Below are 20,191 nucleotides of genomic sequence, written 5' to 3' on the forward strand. Positions count from 1 at the left end.
GTTTCAAATTACTTCATCCAAACACACCATAAAGAAAAATACATCTCACTTGTATGCTACCCAAAAAAAAAAAAAAAATTATTCATAAAATGTTGATCTCAATTATTCTCAACAACATAATGAAATTAATAATATTCACAACAAAATATAAGATATTATTAACTCATTTAATGAACATGTGAAGTACGATGGAAATTGTCACACGTTTGAGAAGTTGTGTGAACAAAAAATAAAGTAAGTTGAGTAACCCTTGAGAGTCCTCGCAGTCGCACACACACGCACACCCATTCTTTTCTTCTCTCCTTGTTCAGCGGCGGCCACCACCCTCTCAGTCTCTCATCTCATCTCATTCTCTCTCCATCACAGCCCGATCCTTCACTCTTCTCTCGCTCATCTCTCAGATCTTTCTCTCTTCTGCCGCCGTTGGATTGCTTCGTTGCCACTCTGCAGGTAAACTTCAGATTTCATGAAAGTTTTCTGTTCTTCGTAATTTCTTTTAACTTTTGGAAACAATCGTTGAAATATTACTGAAATCTTGTAATTCTGTGCAATTACTAGTATTACTTAAAGAATGGTAGCTTTATTTTATTTTTCTTTGTATGTATTATTATTCTTGGAGTAGTACTGAAAAAATCTAATAATTATCTGCAATTACTGGTAAGTTGGTGGCCCGGATATAAAGAATTAGGCTTAACTATTTTTCTGTATTGTTAAATGGCTTTTGAAGTTTATTTTAATCCTTAATTTTAAATAATGCACGGAAATACCCCAAAATAGTTATACTTTATTTTTGTATAGAACAGCACCAGTTGAAGCCCTGGTCAGTCTAAAAAAATGACAAAGCTTCGGTTTTGTCACATTTAAAGGGGATGGGTAAGGATGGATTGCCATTGTTTTTCGTTTTCTCGATGGCTATCAATTTGAATATTTTTTTTGGGAAGTTTAATAAATACTGTTAAAATCCTCTGTATATCCTTTCATTTTAGATTCAAATCTATGAATAAATTAATTTTAAATGAAAACCCCGGTGAAAATGTCCTTGTACAGACTACAAAGAGAAAATGTTATTGTATTAGAGCTCTGTGTTTGAGCTGTCATAGTTATCAATTTGAATATTATTTGTGGGAAGAATGAATATTATCAAATTTCTCTATATATCCTTTCATTTTACATTCATATTCATGAGGCTAATTTTATACGAAATATAAGAAGAAACCAACAATTACAGTTTAAATGTCTTTTGTATAGAAGTAAGCGTTATACGAGCTCTGAGTCTGATCTGCAAAGATAGAGCCGTCCGATCGTAAGAGAAAGAAAGCCACTTCTTCAATTTTGGCGGCAGATCACACAGATAAGGACAAAGACAAAAGGCAGGGCAACAACAAAAGCAAAAAGACCAAAATGTCCTCGTCATCGGGGAATCAGGTGAGGGCTTCCCACATACTGATCAAGCACCAAGGTTCCAGAAGAAAGGCCTCTTGGAAGGATCCTGAGGGCCGCGTCATCAGGAACACCACCCGAGACTCTGCGGTCTCTCAACTCAAGGCCCTCCACGATGACATTGTTTCCGGAAAGGCCAAGTTCGATGACCTGGCCTCTCAGTACTCTGATTGCAGCTCTGCCAAACGCGGTGGTGATCTCGGTCAGCGCCTAACTTAATTTACTTCACAATGTTCACAATAGGGTTTAGTTCTACAACTGTGTGAAAAATCCAAACAGATATTTTGCAAAGAACTCCTTTATTATGGAGTATAGACTGTAGTAAATAGTATCTAAAGTTTGAGCTTGAATTTTCTTTATAAGAAGCAATTTTACTGAAGCCAAAACACCTTGAAATTCTTGTGGACACACTGTGAAAAAAACAGCTAATACAATAAATCTTTGGCTATCAGCCTATCATACAACAACTGAAGCATCTAGATAAGAACAGCTTTTCAATCTGCAAAAATAGAAAAAAGTGGAATTTCCCAAAACTCTCAAGAACCCATGCCCAAAGTGACACCCAAAACCTTACTTTATCTGCCTTTAAAATCTTCAAAAATCCTTTTATTTTTTCCTGATCACAACTCTAAAACAGGCATAATCTCACAATTTTATAACACCTTTGCCTTCTTTCTTTCCGACTTTCCCCATATGCCTTGAGTCTTCCACAAAAAAAGTGCAAGCTGTTGGTATTTCTCAACATAGTCCAGTATGAGCTTTCATTTCGGATCAACTGCAACCTCAACTTCAGAAAATGAATGTCTTTCACTTAATTAGATGTTGATTAGAAGGGTTTCAATTGAATTTCTTTGCATATATTGTGTGCATATTCTCAACCGTTAAATAACATATTGATGGGTTTTACATGCGATGTTTCCCTTGTCATCTATCTTTGCTAGTTTTTTGCATTTTTGTAATTGCAAGGGTTAATTCTAATGGATTTATTCAGCCTGTTTTCCCTTGAGTTGTATTCCTCAATTGAATTTTGTTTTGATATATCATTGTTGACTATTTACTTGACAGTAACGGCTCATCTAAATTAACACTTTCTGAATTAAATTTCATAATATAATATATGGTATTGGGTATAAATTATTGTTGCAGGGCCTTTTGGCCGGGGCCAGATGCAGAAGCCTTTCGAAGAAGCAACATTTGCTCTCAAGGTTGGCGAGATAAGCGATATTGTGGATACAGACAGTGGAGTTCATATCATCATGAGAACTGGTTGAGCATTGCGAGTGAAACTTGTTTATATTTGAGCGAATCCACTTATCTTTTGAGATACAATATGTTCCTTATGTTAATGCCTATGGCTGGCTGGCTATTTTTAATTGTTTGAAGTGATTGTCTCATTGATGTTTCAGTACCTAAAGATGGATTTGAGCATTGTATCTCATAACATATTATTCCGCGAAAGTTATGGTTGTGGTTTGAATTTGCTATAAAAAAGGTTCTCTTTTCATCCATGTATATGTTATGCTGATAATGATATGATCTGAATTAGTTGAGGGGAGTGCTATTTATGCTCTCGCAAGCACCTCCTGCATGCAGTGTTACTAGCGATCTTTTTTGTTAATTCAAATACTCGAACATCTAGATGATTTTAGTAACTGGGTAATTGAAAGGAATTTTAGAGAAAGCAAGTGACTGTCAAGTCCTTGAGCTGCTGCTTCCAGGGAAAAAGAAAAAGCGCAGTGAACTGCTTGTGATATTTATACAACTTTTTATTTTTATTAAGTGATATATATTTTTATTTCATTTCCATCCCTCTACTTTTTTATGGAGTTTTTTCTGATTTGAGTTTCTGATCTGGTTTTCTCTTGAATCCACCAGATCGGTTTCCTCTCCCCCAGCATACCCACCCAACATACAGTAACTTAGTACTTTTGGATTTGTGCAATTTTTATATAAATTCATAATGAAATTCATTTTATTTGGCCAAATGCCTCATTGAAGCAGAGTCAGAGCTCACAGTGCACCGTTTTCTTCATCCTCTGCCTTAAGGCCCTTAATCAAGGTTAGTGGAATAGTGGGTCTTCATTCCCTTCTTTTCAGTTCCATGTTCTTTGCTCAACAGGTTTAATCAAGACCCAGTTCCTCTTCATTTCAATTTTCTGAATCAGTAATCTATGAACTTGAATTTCTCGGCCGGCTTGTTATGATTTACAAACCTAAATAGAGAAACGCCAAAAAATGAGGACTTAATAGTGAGATGGGCAAATAGGCTTTTATGAAGAGATGTCAAGGAATTAAGTTAACACTGATGTCTTGACTTATATTGCCTTGTTTATTAAGGAATCTATGCAAATAGGGTATGACAAAGATAGCTGCATATCTGGTTAAACAACTTGATAAAAAGAACACTGTCCTAAATGCCTCAACCTTCAACAGTCCAAGTCTTAAAAATAAGGTTTGTGATTCAGGTATTTTGTCTGATTCATGTGTCGGACATTTGCCCATGTGGGAAAGAAAATTAGAAAAATTGTTAAGCAGGGAGATGGAAGGTAGGCACCTCATGCCTCAAGGTCTTTGATAGGAATTATAGGATAATACAAAAAGTCAGACAGTGTCAAACTTATTAGACCAGATCGTATAAATCAGTCTGCCCACAATTCAGAATAGATAACATGATATTGGCCTATACAAACCTAACAGAAAAGATAAAATCAAACACAGGAATAAAAAACTAAAAAAATGAAAACATGAAAAAATAAGCCCTCACAGACCACAGACCAGAGTCCACACCAGAACAACATGAATTGGCCTTGAAGAACAAAATCTTCCCTATCTGCTAGACACATGAAGCAGCATAAACATGGAACAAAAGGACTATGTTCTGTGGCTCTTGGTTGCCTTCTTCTGGTAAAATGTCTTTACAAACCATTCATGTTTCCTTCTTGTGAACATGTTCCCAGTAACAACTCCAACAACCAGCCCACTGACAACTCCTGGGAGAACCACATACCATTCTAATACAATTTGAAACCCAGATCCTTCATCTTCTTCATCGATTGAAGGTGGTGTCGGCGTTGAGCTCTCAAAATCTTCACATTTCTTTGACAAAGGCTTCCCACACAAACCTGCGTTTCCTTGGTACGAATCTTCTTCAAATGTATCAAATTGTTGGCCATGTGGGATAGTCCCCCAAAGATGGTTATAGGATGCATTAAAATAGGCAAGGAAATTGAGTTGCGTTAAAGTATTGGGAATTTTTCCTGAGAGCTTGTTTTGGGAGAGATCCAACGATTCAAGAGCAGTTAAGTTCCCTAAAGATGAGGGGATGGGACCAGTGAGAGTGTTGTTGGAAAGGTTCAGCAAACGAAGGCCTCTTAGAATCCCAATGATACCTTCTGGAATCTCTCCTTCAAATCTATTACTTGAAAGATCTATAAATTTGAGATGATAAGGGGTCTTCAAATACTTCAACTCAGCACCTTTGCTAGAAATTGTCATCGAGTAATCAATATCGTTGACTACGTATAAGCTGAACCCGAAATATGTCTGATCGTCCTCACCAACTGATTTCATGCAATCCCAGTTCTCTAAGTACTTAGACGGCAACACACCTGAAAAACCATTGCTGGATAAATCAATGATGCACAACTTCGGGAACTCATAGTTAGTTGCAGGCTTCCCAATAATGCCATGAAATCCATTAAACTGCAAAAGGAGAATCCTTAATAGTGGAAGTGCCCCTAACCAAGATGGGAAAACGTCACTGATCTCATTGTTTTCGAAATTAAGAAACTCTAACCGAGTGCAATTGGCCAGTGATCTTGGTAGCTTTCCCTGAAACTGATTATAACTCAAATCAATCATTGCTAAAGAAGCATATCTTGGACACATGTGAGGAATCTGGCCGTGAAAAGAATTGTTCCTCAGTTTCAATATCTTAAGAGCACTAAAGTTCCCAAAACATGGTGGAAGCATGCCACTCAGCTTGTTGTAGGACAAGTCAAGCAGAGCTAGGGAATCCAAGTTGCAGAATGAAGGTGGAATCTCTCCATTATAATGATTGTTTGGAACAGAGTAAACTGTGACTGATGACGGAGGAACTGGCAGTGATCCTTGTAACCTGTTAAACCCGAGGTCTAAAGTGAATAGATTCAGCCATGGAAGAGTGCCTGGACTTTGTTCAAATCCCGTTAAAAAATTGTGAGTAATGTTGAGATATCTCAAACTTTTTCCAGTTGCGTTCCACATCCATTTTGGTATTTGGCCATGAATTTGGTTGTGTGATAGGCCTAGCTCCTGCAAGTTGTATTGATTATTTAAAAATTCTGGAAACTCTCCTAAGTTGCATGAACCCAACGTCAGAACTTCAAACTGTGGAGCAATAGCACTGAAACCGGCTTCGATATGCAGAGAGAACTTATTGGACGATAGCCGAAGCTCCCTTAACCTTTTGAGCTTGGAAAACTCATCAAACTCAATTACCCCACTCAAGTTATTAGAAGAAAGGTCAAGGTGTTCAAGATTTTGAAGGAGGAAGAATGAGGAAGGAACCGGTCCTTGCAAACTGTTAAACTGGAGGTATAGAGAAGTTAATTGGGTCAACTTCATAAGCCATGATGGGATCTGACCGGTTAAGTAGTTATACGCAACACCCAAGTGTTTGAGTTTGGTTAGCTTTCCAACCCAAGACCATGAATCAAAAACTTGGACACTAAAATTACAGCGGGAGATATCCAACAATTCTAAAGAATGAAGGTCTCCGATTGAAGCAGGTAAGCGACCAAAGAAATTCGTCCACGAAATATCTAATTCCTTCAAGGGACTGCTGCCATTGAGATCCTCAGGAAAATAACCAGTTAAATGTGGGTTATATTTCAAATCAAGAACCTCAAGGTTTGGTAGATGGAAAATGCCTACTGGGAATTCCCCAAACAACCAACAGTTTTCAAGACGAAGAGATACAAGAGAAGATGCATTGGCCAAGATATCAGGCACTGTGTAGTTGAGTTCTACCTGACTGAGATGAAGTTGTTTTATGTTGGTTAAATTTTGAACTAGGCTTCTAAAGTCGGCTTTGTTCAGTTCCAAAAGATTAGTAGAAGTAAGAGAATCGTAATTGAAAGACAGATCAAGGGTAGACAACTTGGATAGCTTTGAAATTTGTGATGGGACTTGGCCAGAAAATGAGGACTTCGAAAGATTAAGATATGTTAGACTGGTAAGATCAAGGCCTAACCTTGATGGTATTTGAGAAAGATTGAAGTTGTTATCTGAGAGGTCAAGTCTCTGCAAGTGAACAAGTTGGAAGAGGGTGCTGTTGGAGTTGATTGAACCATAAAGACAGCTGCTGCTGAGGTCAAGTCCAACAACATGGCCTGAGTCTTCATCGCAGTCAACGCCATCCCACGAGCAGCAATCGCTCCTCTTTCCTTGTTCTTGTGAGCTCCAAGATGCAACCTTTGGAGAAGCAAAAGAATTACTAGAAGCAGACTTGTCTATAATCAAGCTTTGCTTGAATTGCAACAAGGCAGAGCGGTCATCGGCATGGCAATATATATTACTCTGCACAAATGAAAAACTGTGGGTAGGATTGAGTAGCAGCAAAATAAAATAATGCACACAAAAATAGTTACTCCATGACCAGGAGCACCCCATTCCCATGAATCCCATGTTTATGGGTCTTACATAAACTCCTTTTATGGACAACACTTATGCACATACATTTGCTTCTTTCAATATAAATTATATTTTAAAAAAAAAACAGAGGAGCTTCCAGCTGCGTTTTGGTTACATGAATGAATGGCATTGACATTGACTTTGACTTAGTAATATGAATGCACTAGTGGTCCAAAAAAAAAAAAAAGTAATATGAATGCACTGATTGAGGAAGACCAAATGACTTTTTTTATTATTATTATATTTGAACCACTAGATTAAATAGTTATTTAATAGACACATGATTATGGCATGTCATATACAGTGCCGTCTCAAACTTTTAGGAGGTCCTGTGGCAATTAAGAGAGAGGCTGCTATTTGCAAACCTTTTTTTTTCTTTTTGCACACCCTTTCTGAAAGAAAAAAAAAATAAAAACTCAAGGAAAAAGACCATTTTGGCCCTCCCCTCACCCACACACCTCATCCCCATCTTCCCCCCGTACACACCTCATTCCCCATCCTCATCTCCATCTCTTCTTTTTTTTTCTTCACCGTCGAAGCCCACCCCCACCCTTTCTCTTCTTCTTCTTCTTCCCCCCACCCCAACCACCTTCCCCCTAGCCCTCCCCTCCTCTCCTCTCCGACTCCTCTCTCCTTGCTACCTCCCAATCCCTCATCCCCCTCCTCCCCGCATGCACCAGCCACCACCTGCAGACAGCCACCACCACCTTCTCTCTCTCTCTCTCTCTCTCTCTCTCTCTCTCTCTCTATCCCTCCTTCTCTCTCTCCTCTCACCCAAGCAGACAGCCAAAGGTCAAAAATATAAAAAAAAAAAAAAAAATTGCAGCGGGTTCAGCGGACCAGTGCCGAACCCGGTGGTTTCGTTCGACAGGTACCTGCCAAATAGAATAGGATTGTTCGGTGGGTACCTACCGAACGAAACCACCGGGTTCGGCACTCGTCCGTCGAACCCGCTGCAATTTTTTTTTTTTAAAGTTTTCTTCTCTTCGGCGATGGTGAGCTAGCTGGAGGAGCAGTTGTGGAGTGGGTAGAAGAGAGGGGGTGGGTCGGGTTAGGGTGGGGGTGGGGAGGGAGGGAGGTGGTCGGGGTAGGGGGAAGAAAAAGAAGAGAGAGTAGGGGTGGGGAAACAGAGAGAGAAAGAGAGAGAGGAGAGAAGGGCAAGGAGGGGGTGAGGTGGTCGCCGGTGGTGGTAGGCTGCTTGGCATTGTCGGGGATGGGTGTGTGCCGGAGAGAGGAGAGGTGGGGAGGGAGGTGGTCGGGGATGGGTGTGTGCCTGTGTGTGTGTGTGTTTTTTTTTTTTTTTTTTTTTTTCTGTTTAGGAAGGGTGTGCAAAAAGAAAAATGGATGGGGTATAAGGTATTTTCCCTTGAGTTTTTTTTTTTTTTTTTTTTTTTTTTTAAGAAAGTTTGTGCAAAAAGAAAAAAAAAAGTGTGCAAATAGTAGCCATCTTAAGAAATTAGGCCCTTTCTTACATATTGTATAAAAAAAAAATGGTCAAGCCATTCTATATTAACTGAACAAGAACATCAATTAATTGCTTATAAACAATTTGTCTACAAAATAAGAACATCATTACACTGTCATAATCAAAATCATTGTTCTTCTTGCCTGTCTAGAACATCAAGTTTCATCTAAACATTGTTCTTCTTGCCTTTCTAGAAGCAAAATCATTCATTACACTGTCATAATCAATTTTCCAACCGTAGCATTTTGTTGTATGATTTCATCTTTCTCACTTTTCAACTGCAATTAAGATGATAAAATAGTGATTATTTAATTTATTTTGCACTACTCCAAAATAAATAAACCCAAACTAAAATCAAAAGAATGAAAAGATTCATAAGTTAGTAGTGAAAATAAATACGTGCAACTGATTTGGAGGTTTTAAATTTTGATCTTCAAGAGTTCAAGGCAATTAGAACTTTAGTAGAAACACAGAAGAATTAGTCCAGAGGGGATGGCACCCAGCTAAGGACCAACAGATAGAGACGTGAAAGAAAACCCACGGTCTGATTCGTCTGAATCTGAAAATCTGTCTCATGGTTGTGGATATTATGAATTATCCATACAAAAACAAAATTGAATATGGGCATCACTGCATCAGATTCAGGGCATGGGTTGGGCTTTTGGCTTAATTAGAATTAAAAAAAAAAAAATTAAAAAAGAGGAGTACATGTATGGGCCTGATAATTTGGGGCCCTCCCAATTTGGGGGCCCTGTGCGATCGTACATGTCCACCCCCCTAATAGCCGGCCCTGGTCATATATTATCCTTAAAATTGTATTTGTTAGTTTCTTATTTTGTTTAAATTGACTTAATTAGTTTATTTATTATTCTATAATATACATGTCAATTTATTGTTTTGAAAAAAAAAAAAAATTAAATATTTATCGCTGGGTGCAACGTCCAGCACTCCAGCGTCCAGCCAAAACATTTGCTTTCAAATTTAGGGATGCAAGACGGGCCCCAGTTCATATTTTTTATTCTTTAATATTATTGGTGTTTCATTAATATTAATTTTTTTTTGTCAGATTTCATTAGCATTATTGAAGCTTAAGTGGATTGTGATTTTCTCTGTTTACTAGTGGTGGCGTGGTGCAATAAGACTTGGGCCTAAAGGTTTGTGAAGCCGTATTACTTGCACAAGGAGAGCTCTGACTTGCATAATAAGTATGTTGAAACTATAAATAGAGGGGAGATGAGCACACGTTGGGGGCACGATTTAGAGAGGAGAAATACAACTATACAAGGGGTTGTTGTGACATACTCTTGAGGCCTTCGGAGTTCTTTACTTCTTTTACAGCAAATGTCCATAGTAATAGTCATGGTTTTCATTATTATGGGATTCTAAACTCTTGGCTAATCAGACAAAAAAAAAAAAACTCTTGGCTAAGAGCATCTCCAATAGCTTAGTTAAATATCAATCTTTAGCTATTTAGCTAGATTTTTGAAAAAAAGTCACTCCCAACAACTTTTCTATCCATTTTTTCTATTTTTATTTTTACTTTTTGGTTGCTTAAATCTAGCTTAAAGGAGAGAGAAAATATTAGCTAAACCTTCATTTTACATTAAAAAATGACATTGCTTTGACTTTTGGACTTTATTGCCACTACCAACTTTTTTTTTAGGTATTTGTGACTTTTTTATATTTTAAAAAGAGTAATTCTATTTAATATACCATTTTAATATTTCATCAACTATTTTGACCAGCTCAAAATATAACTTTTATGACCATTTTGCATTTGAAATATCAAAAATACCCTCTATATAAAACCTCTTTTTTTACTGTAGTTTTTTTTTTTCTTTTTCTTCCCTAGCCACCCACTGCCTCTCCCTCCCTCCTTTCCTCCCTAGCAGATGCAGCAGCAAACCCAACAAAATTCAATGAAAAAAAAAAAACCCACGTCGCCCGGCAAAACCCAACAATACCCTATAAATGAGTTTTTCTTTAAAAAACCCAGATCTGGTTGAATTTTTTGTCGCCACATGGTCGAATTTGTGGTCGCCACATGGCTATATCACATTCTACTAACCAGATCTGGTTATAGCACATTCCACAATATGGCGACCATAAATTCAACCATGTGGCGACCAAAAATTCAACCAGATCTGGGTTTCCAAATATATATATATATATATATTTTTTTTTTCAGATTTAGGTTGGAAGAGAAGATGATGGGTCGTTGGCCGGTGCCCACCACCATCCTCCACCTCCCTCACTGACATCTCATTTTTGTCTCTCTTTCTCTGTCTCTCTGTCTCTTTCTCCCCTTCCCTCTCAACCCATTTAGAGAAAAACCCAAATCTGGGTTTTCAAATTTTGTTTTTATTTTTTTTAGATTTGGTTTTAGAGAGAAAGAAAAAGAGATAGGAAGAGGAGATGATGGGAGTTGGCCGGTGATGAAAGTCGCTCTCCATGGTTGTTGCAGCCTGCAGGAAGAAGATGGAGGAAATGGCTACTACAATAACTCGAGTTGCCATAGTTGATGGGTTTATTGTTGCAAAAGGGTATTTTGGTCTGAAAAAAAAAAGGGTCATAAAAGTTATATTTTGGGCTTGGGGGTCAAAATAGTTGATGGGGTATATTAGGGTATATTAAATAAAATTACTCTTTTAAAAATGGTTGGCTAAAATAATTTTTCAACTTTTAGAACAACAGACTCATTCAGGTGCAAATGTTTGCACGTTCGCATATGGCGCTGAGCGCTCGGTAATGTATAATTTTTGTGTACCGAGTGCTTGGACCTGTCCAAAATCCAAGAGTTAAACTCTAACATAAAGCCTCCACAAATGTCATTCAATACCCTAAAAGTGTATGAATCCAAAATTTCAGAGTTAAAGCTTAACATAAAACCTCCACAAAAGTCATTCTATACCTTAAAAGGGTATGAGGTGAATCTGTCATCCTATAGCCTCAAAAACAGGTAGAGTAAGTAGCGTTAGCAAGAAGAGATCGTCTATTTTAAAAAAGACTTCACTGAGCGCTCGGTAGTGGGTGCGAACGTTCGCACCTGAACGGCTTCGTTTAGAACAATATAGCTAAAGTTTGGCTATCGTTGTTGGAGTTGCTCTAAGGCTAAGATTAAGGCCCAATTTTTGAGTAGTTTCATGTTTGATTTATTTGTTTTATAGAATTTATCGTTTGTATACAATTAGTTCTTTGATTTTTGATGAATTATGAATATATTTAAAATTGATACATTTCTCCAATTTAAACCCCATCAACTATGGGATTAAATTTCAAATATTGTAGGATTCAAAACCCACAATTTATGGGAGTTGTATGATTTATATAATGATAGGGGTAATTTTGGAATGAAAAAAATGCAATGCTGCAAATCTGGTGGCTAAACAACTTGACAAAACTAACACTGTCCTAAATGCCTCAACCTTCTGCAATAATTGGGATTTTGATGAAGCAGTCCAAGTCTTAAAAATAAGGTTCGTGATTCAGGTATTTTGTCTGATTCATGTATTGGCCATTGCCCATGTGGAAAAGAAAAATTGGAAAAATTGTCAAGCAGGGAGATGGAAGGTAGACACCTCATGCTTCAAGGTCTTTGATAGGAATCATAGGATACTACAAAAAGTCGAACAGTGTCAAACTTATTAGACCAGACCATATAAATCAGTCTGCCCAAAATTCTGCGCGATTTGCCTAGCACAAACCCAGTTTCTGTGTACCCGCTGCACTCCTCTACTCTTGAGGCTTAATTGGCAGCCCCACATCACTCTCCAACCTTGGCGACAACTTGCACACCACTTTTTGAGCTAATTACAAAAATGGTTCACTTATTATTCACTAAATCTTGTTTTAGTTTACAAATTTTTTTAAGTGTTATATTGGTCAACAAATTATCTGATGTATTCTATTTGGTCCAAAATAGACAATTTTATCTCTCAAAGTCAACTCATTGGTACAAAACTGAGGGACAAATTATCCGATTTTGTTCAATTTAAATCAAAATGTAACACATCAGATAATTTGTGGATCAATATAACAGTTAAAAAAATTTGTGGGCCAAAATAAAATTTAGTGAATAATAAATAGACCATTTCTGTAATTACCGCCCACTTTTTTTATTTAATTACTCACCAAAGCCTTTGCTTGCTTCAAACCCGATCAAGAAGGTACTCCAGCTTCCCTTTCTCACTCATTTTCCTTTCCGATCGCCTTGCCATGGCCATTGTCGATCTATGGCTCAAATAGTTAAAAGACCCAAAAAAAAATAAAAAATAGAAAAGCATTAATGTAATTTGGTTTTTTTTTTTTTTTTGGTCGATAGTGTAATTTGGTTCATTCGTATATTTTTAACAGGTTTTGTAGAATTGGAAAATTTCAAAGAACAAACGAGACTGCCGAAGATGGTTCATACAATACAATAGACAGAAAACCAAAAAAAAAAAAGTATCTCAGGGTCTCTCTATGATTCAGACAACGCAAAAGAAATGTACAAGAAAATTATATGCCCAATCTATAGACATTTCATACACATTACACCCCAAAAGTCCATATATACAAACTGCAAATACTTCTGTACTTTAGAAGGGGCTTTGGCAAGCCAAGTTGATTCCATCTTGCAAGCTTGTAATGATCATTCTCTTCTTCAACAAGGTAGACAAGTTCATGCACATGTTGTTTACAGTGGGCTTATCAAAAACAGCCTTGTGGGTACAAAGATTTTGGGTATGTATTTTCTCTGTGGCAGCATTATGGATGCCAAGAACATGTTTTATCTGCTTGATTTGCGATATACTTTTCCTTGGAACTGGATGATTAGAGGATTTAATATGATGGGTTACTTTGATTTTGCCTTGCTCTTTTACTTTAAGATGTTGGGTTCTGGACTTTCACCTGACAAGTATACTTTTCCGAGTGTAATTAAAGCTTGTGGTGGTTTGAATAATGTAAGATTGGGTAAAGCGCTTTATGATACAATTCAGTGTATGGGTTTTGAAGTGGATATATTTGTTGGTAGTTGTTTGGTTCAACTGTATGCAGACAATGGTTGTATCCATGATGCACGGTGCTTGTTTGATAAAATGCCCCACAAAGATTTTGTTTTATGGAATGTGATGCTTCATGGTTATGCTAAAAATGGAGATTCAAATAATGCTCTTAGAATGTTCTTGGAAATGAGAAGTAGTGAAATTAAGCCCAATCAAGTGACATTTGCTTGCATTTTGTCTGTTTGTGCCTCGGAAGGAGTGATTGGTTTTGGTACTCAACTTCATGGGCTAGTTGTTGCTTGTGGGTTGGAGTCGGATTCGCGAGTGGCTAATACATTGTTAGCAATGTACTCAAAATGTCAATGCGTGTTTGATGCTCGTAGGTTGTTTGATATGATGCTACGAACTGATTTGGTGACATGGAATGGAATGATATCCGGCTATATACAAAATGGGTTTATGAGTGAGGCTGCACTTTTGTTTCAAGAGATGATATCTGCTAGTGTCAAACCTGACTCAATCACCTTTGCAAGTTTTCTTCCATCGGTTGCTGAACTATCTAGCGTCAAGCAAGGTAAGGAAATTCACGGTTACATTGTAAGACACTGTGTGCCTTTGGACGTGTTTTTGAAAAGTGCACTTATTGATGTATACTTCAAGTGCAGAAATGTGGACATGGCACACAAGATTTTCAACCAAAGTACCAGAACTGATGTCGTCATGTGCACTGCTATGATTTCAGGGTTTGTCCTTAATGGGATGAATAATGATGCATTGGAAATTTTTAGATGGTTACTTAAAGAGAAAATGAGACCGAATTCTCTAACCCTAGCATCTGTTTTACCAGCTTGTGCTGGTCTGGCTGCTCTGAAATTGGGAAAGGAATTGCATTGTAACATCCTCAAGTATGGGCTTGATGGAAGGTGTTATGTGGGTAGTGCCCTTACAGACATGTATGCAAAATCTGGAAGATTGGATCTTGCTCATCAAGTTTTCCAAAGATTGTCTGAAAGGGATGCCATTTGTTGGAACTCAATGATAACAAGCTATTCCCAGAATGGCAAACCAGAGGAGGCCATTGATCTCTTTCGTCAAATGGGGATGGGAGGTGTCAAGTATGACTGTGTAAGCATTTCAGCTGTGCTTTCTGCTTGTGCAAACTTACCGTCACTTCATTATGGGAAAGAGATTCATGGTTTCATGATTAGAAGTGCATTTAGCTCTGATCTTTTTGCTGAGAGTGCACTGGTAGACATGTATGCCAAATGTGGAAACCTAGTTCTTGCTCGCCGTGTGTTTGACATGATGGAAGAGAAGAATGAAGTTTCCTGGAACAGCATCATTTCTGCTTATGGGAATCATGGCTGCCTCAAGGACTCTCTTGTTCTGTTTCATGAAATGTTAGATAATGGAATCCTGCCTGATCATGTCACCTTTCTTGGTATAATATCTGCTTGTGGCCATGCAGGCCAAGTTGATGATGGAATTTTCTACTTCCGTTGCATGACCGAGGAATATGGGATCCCAGCTAGGTTGGAGCATTATGCTTGCTTAGTGGATCTATTTGGGCGTGCTGGACATTTACGTGAAGCATTTGAAACAATAAAGAGCATGCCATTCTCACCAGATTCTGGTGTATGGGGAACATTGCTTGGAGCCTGTCGGGTCCATGGCAATGTTGAGCTTGCTGAAGAAGCATCAAGACATCTTTTTAAATTGGAACCACAAAATTCTGGCTATTATATATTACTTTCAAATATACATGCTGATGCTGGAAAATGGGGGAGTGTGCTTAAGGTTCGAAGTTTGATGAAAGAAAGAGAAGTTCAGAAAGTTCCTGGGTACAGTTGGATTGAGATCAACAACAGCACTCATATGTTTGTTGCAGCAGACGAAAGTCACCCACAGTCTGCTCAGTTATATTCATTGCTCAATAGTCTTCTTCTAGAGTTAAGAAAAGAGGGTTATAATCCTCAATGTTACCTTCCAACGCACCCACAAACATTGGGGATGTAATTACTGTAAAGTTTCATCATCTCTGGCAACTCAAGGATTAGGAATATGGTCCTGGCCTATGAAATATGGTAAATCAGGAGATTATAAACATTTCTGTTTAGTTATATCTATTCAGTTTCATTACTTATTTAAAACCCTTTTTCTTTTTCTTTCTTTTGTGGTTTTGAGATCAGGCAAGGAAAAAAAACTCCACCTTCTCTGAAAGCCCAGATTTGATGTACAAAAGCTTGGATACAGACTCCCAAAAGGTTATTTTCCTAAATGTCATTGTTTTTGTACTCTGTCTAAACCTTCAAGGGTTTTATAACTTTCTTTTATATGCAGATTGAGGCTATAACAAATGAAAGTGATCAGCTTTCTTTGGAGCTGGAAATTGCTCTTGGCAAACTTGAAGCAATATGTTAATTTTGCTCCCTTGAATTGCCAATCACTACTATAAAAAGTGACATAGAGGACCCATCTAGTATTAGTATACATGACTGTTATTTAGAAATAAGTCCTTAGCAAAGTTTTTGGGATGGTAAACATTAAATGGTCGTGTAAACATTTTTGACAAGGACTGCTTGGAAACAAACAGTCCTCTTTTATCAGTTCATCTGGATGCTTTTTAGCTCATAGGTCCTAACTGGGGCTTTCCAAAAAATCTCATCTTTTATAAACCTAATTTTTCATTCGATACTTTAGCCTCTCCGTCTACCCTCTCACTCTCCCTTCATCTATAGTCGAGCGATTGCCATCCATACACTTCCATTGTCGTCCTTGCACCACCATCACCTTCGTCACACAGAGCACCAAATCAGCCACCTTCAAAATCTCTCTCGCTCTCTTGTCTCTCTTGCTTTTTGTTATCTCTGTTATCTTTACCTAAGTCGTACCAACACCAACACCATCTTCTTGGTCTTCATATTTGTACAAAGGAAAAGTTATTCTATTAAAGCCATTCCTTATTTCGATTTTGTTTATTCTATGTAATTAGTTTATCTATTAGTAATTTAGGATTTTATTTTATCCTAAATTGAGGTTCTTAAGGGATTAATTTTGGCATATTTTTTGTTGAATTTTTTACTAGGTTTCTTTATTTCTCTAATTTCTGTTTCTCTCTCAGTCTAATCTTTCATTAACGAAGGGCTGATCAGTTTTAGGGTTTCTCAGGTGTTTTTTTGTCAAACCTATTTTGTCTCTATTGGGGAAGAGTGTGATTTATATTTTGTGTTTAATTGATTCTTTCAGAAAGACAAGGAGAAGGTGAAGGCTTTACAAAGAAATCTATCAGCTTTGGACTCTTAGCAATTTCAGGTAATTTCGTTATTGACCATAAGGGGAAAAAAAAAGAGATTATATTTTATAATTAAATATTTCTTTCTGTACTGGTTGAAGCCCCCTTGACATTCATTCTATAAATTTCATACTTGTATATAAAACATTATGCTTGGAACATGAGAGAACAAAGCTAAACAATTGCTTAAACCATTTCAGTTCAAAGCTTGGTTTGAACATGGATGTAGGATTTTATTACATAAACAACGGTAGAATCCTGATTCATGGGATTGGTTGTATTTGCATGACACTCTAGAATCCCTATTAATGGTAAATGTATGTATCATTGTGATGGGTAATAATTACCAGGTAAAATGAACTGCCATCCAAGTTTGGTGAACTCGTAAATGATGACAAAGCTTACAAAGTACATGCAAGAAAATCTCCTCTTTGGTGATAAGCTTGTTTTTCCCACTTAGAAGTCATCAAGACTACCGGCTCTTATCAACCAAAGGCAAGGTTGATATTCTTTTGGATGAACAACGCTTAGGTTTTTTTTTTTTTTTTTTTTTTTTTTAAATCCCCTCATAGATTTTTATGCATATGTGTCTTATAAAGCAGTTCTGGCCTGCATTGATTTAATAGGAAATCCACTAAGCTTGACTCCTTACTTGTGCTTCAATTTTTACTTTCGTAAATGATTAGAAGACTTTCAGATCAAAGTCTATTATTATCCATAATATGTCAATTTTGTTTTTCCTTCTTTTAATTATATTGAAGTTCCCATGTTAACTTTGTACTTTCAAGAGAAAAGTTTGAACAAGAATATGTACAGAAAGGATCATCTGGTTCTTATAAAAAAGAGAATATGTTTCTGTAGCTATTGCTATTATTACCCTGCTTCTGTTTTAGTTGTGCATGCATTTGCTGTCGTTTGATTGTCAAATGTCAATTTCTAACTTTATTGAGGCATGTCTAATGCGTGCAATGTATGATTATGAATTGCATAGTTAAGGCTACTCAATTGAACAATTGATTTAAGTGGTAAATTATCTTGCATCATCTAATGTTTTAACTTGAAAGTTGATTGATGAGAATGCTTTGTTAGCTTTCATAACCATTAATGGATATGTTTGTTGCAATGGCATCAGGTTCACTCAAATCTGGCAATAAAATTTTCAGAACATTGTCATAGGTTTTTTTTTATTTTTTTTATTTCTCATTCTTTCCAGCAGTTTAAGTGTGTATTTGCAGGCATTTTAATATTAGCACTGTTGAGAACATTTGGAAACATGATAATAGCAACTTGAAATATTTGATAGTAGTCTTTGAGGAACTGATTTGGTAGGAAGTTGAAAACCCATGGTTGTTTAATAATATCACCATCTATGGCAGTTATAAATTCATTTCCTAACTTTATGGTGTATGACAAGCTTGAAATTTATATATATGGACTGGTTTATTACATTGGTGAATATGGTTAATGGGAATTATGCACTATGATTGTTTGGGTTCTGATCATCATGAAATCAAAGAGGGGGAACTTAAAAAGAATTATGGGAGTAGTTCAACTACAGCATAATACCTAAACAAGGACATGTAGAAGATTGATCAATGGTTGCCAACAGCAAGAACAGTAATACTATAACTACCATGTCAAACAAGAACTAGAGCTGCAGAAACTTTTTTCTATTGTGAAACCTTGGTTGTCTTGCTTTGCTAATTGGTTGTTTATGTTGTTTTTCTCTTTTTTCTCTTTTAGGTAGGCTTTCTTTTTTGGCTTGATGTTGGTTTGCAGCTTATTTGTATATTGACTTGTGGTGGCATCTTTCTTCTTGTTGTCTTTCTTTGCTTTAATTCATTAACTTTTTGTAAAAAATAATAATAATAATAATGTGGATGTGAATCAAACAAATTTGTGTTAACTACTGTTGATGGTTATTTCCTAAGATTGTGTTATATAGAATCTGGTTTCATCTACTTGATTGTAATACTCTTACTGCTTATTGGTTTCATGATTTTCATCTATTTGATTGTAATACTCTTATTTATTGCAGTTCAAAGGAAAAGGTTTTGCAATCAAGAAGAAACTGATGTGGTGCAAGCGAGTGGGCCAGAATTGTATGTGCATTTATCTAGAATCGTATGCATTTTTATAGTTTATCATCATGACCTTGTTTTGGGAGGTCACAGTTTCCTTTGAATGTAAATATACAATTATAAATGCATTTATCCTATATTTTTTTAAATTTTTTTAATTCTTATTAAAAAGGGTCCTTGTTGATGTACTATTTGACAAGCGGTCCTCCATTATGCTATTCACTATTAAGGACCATTTTCACTTAAAAACAATCTTTCATTCCACAATAGAGGACAGCTGACAAAACGGTCTCCTATTCTAACTTTTAAGGACCTATGAAGTGTCTTTTTGCTCTTTTGGTGTCAAATAGAGGACCTAAAATTTTGTTTATAAAGACCGGTTAAAACGGTCCTCTATAATCAAAGGAAAAGAGGACCTTCAAAAAGGGTTCTCTATGACCAGTCCTCTATTAGCTTTTTTATAGTAATGAATGTATTTATTTACTTGTCCAATGTATTATCTATCCTTTGTTTTTTTAATAAATTACCTCTTAACTCCAAAATATCTAATAAGTTTAACTAGAAATATAGCCAATCTAAAACTTAAGGAGGACTATTATAGACTTACGCCTCTTCCACGTGTAAACATTTACGCCTCTTCATACCCTCGCTCTATGTCCTCTCTCGACTCAGAGTCGAATCTGGATCGTCGATTGGACTTGGAGGAGCTGATTTGTCCTATCGGAGCTGTCACTTTGTGGATTGTTGGTTGGACTTGGAGGAGCAGATCTGTCCAATTGGTGTCGTCAATTTGTGAAGAAGATGGAGAGGTTAAGATTAGGCAGAGAGAGTGAGAGAGCGATCTCGGCATCGATGACGACGCAAAGGAAGCCTTCGTGGAAGGAGAGAGAGAACAAAAAAAAACAACATGAGGAGAGAGAGAGGAGGAGAGAGCCATAGCGGAGAAGATATTCACGGGCTTTGAGCTCAGGGTAGCTTTAACTTTCCCAAGCACTGCGACAACGAGGTAGGCTCTCTGCGTCCAAGCTAGTTGGACCGTACATCACCACCTACTGTATGGTGTTTGTGGATAAACTCACACCGATTCAATAGCCAATCATGGCTGGACACGTGGCCGGTCAGATCTATCTTCAGTGTTTGACTTCTCAGTGGTCAAACTTTGACCTCCACATCATCACGCAGCTCGGCATTTCCTCTGTCAGCTCAGATCGGATCACCACGGCGAGCCCTTCGTGCCCGGTCCGACCCGAACCGA

General features: G+C 37.1%; 2 protein-coding genes and 1 pseudogene across 6 annotated transcripts; 2 read left to right on the forward strand and 1 right to left on the reverse strand.

Annotated features, from left to right (window-relative positions):
* The first annotated feature begins 221 nt into the window (after positions 1-221).
* Positions 222-2,946, forward strand: PIN1AT (peptidylprolyl cis/trans isomerase, NIMA-interacting 1). Of its 2 annotated transcripts, none has more exons than XM_086232168.1 (3): positions 222-450; positions 1,252-1,642; positions 2,587-2,946. In XM_086232168.1, exons 2-3 carry the CDS (start codon positions 1,402-1,404, stop codon positions 2,709-2,711), a joined length of 366 nt encoding a protein of 121 aa, XP_086088294.1. In that variant the 5' UTR covers positions 222-450; positions 1,252-1,401; the 3' UTR covers positions 2,712-2,946. The 2 variants fall into 2 exon arrangements, with proteins under 2 accessions (XP_086088294.1, XP_086088293.1); XM_086232167.1 differs by having other exon boundaries at positions 226-450; positions 1,249-1,642.
* Positions 2,947-4,171: 1,225 nt separating this feature from the next.
* LOC147293211 (receptor like protein 27-like) lies at positions 4,172-7,122 on the reverse strand. The gene has a single exon (XM_086232099.1). It carries the CDS (start codon positions 7,105-7,107, stop codon positions 4,312-4,314), a length of 2,796 nt encoding a protein of 931 aa, XP_086088225.1. The 5' UTR covers positions 7,108-7,122; the 3' UTR covers positions 4,172-4,311.
* A 5,813-nt stretch (positions 7,123-12,935) lies between these two features.
* LOC147293212 (pentatricopeptide repeat-containing protein At4g21300 pseudogene) lies at positions 12,936-19,055 on the forward strand (annotated as a pseudogene). Of its 3 annotated transcripts, none has more exons than XR_015120582.1 (4): positions 12,936-15,647; positions 15,748-15,827; positions 16,810-16,875; positions 18,894-19,055. The product of XR_015120582.1 is annotated as a pentatricopeptide repeat-containing protein At4g21300 pseudogene, transcript variant X2 (transcript). The 3 variants fall into 3 exon arrangements; XR_015120581.1 differs by having other exon boundaries at positions 15,753-15,827; XR_015120583.1 differs by lacking the exons at positions 16,810-16,875; positions 18,894-19,055 and adding an exon at positions 15,904-16,626 and having other exon boundaries at positions 15,753-15,827.
* Positions 19,056-20,191: the final 1,136 nt, after the last annotated feature.

The sequence above is a fragment of the Dryas octopetala genome, chromosome 2 (assembly GCF_963921425.1).
Source record: "Dryas octopetala chromosome 2, drDryOcto1.1, whole genome shotgun sequence".
Taxonomy (NCBI): domain Eukaryota; kingdom Viridiplantae; phylum Streptophyta; class Magnoliopsida; order Rosales; family Rosaceae; genus Dryas; species Dryas octopetala.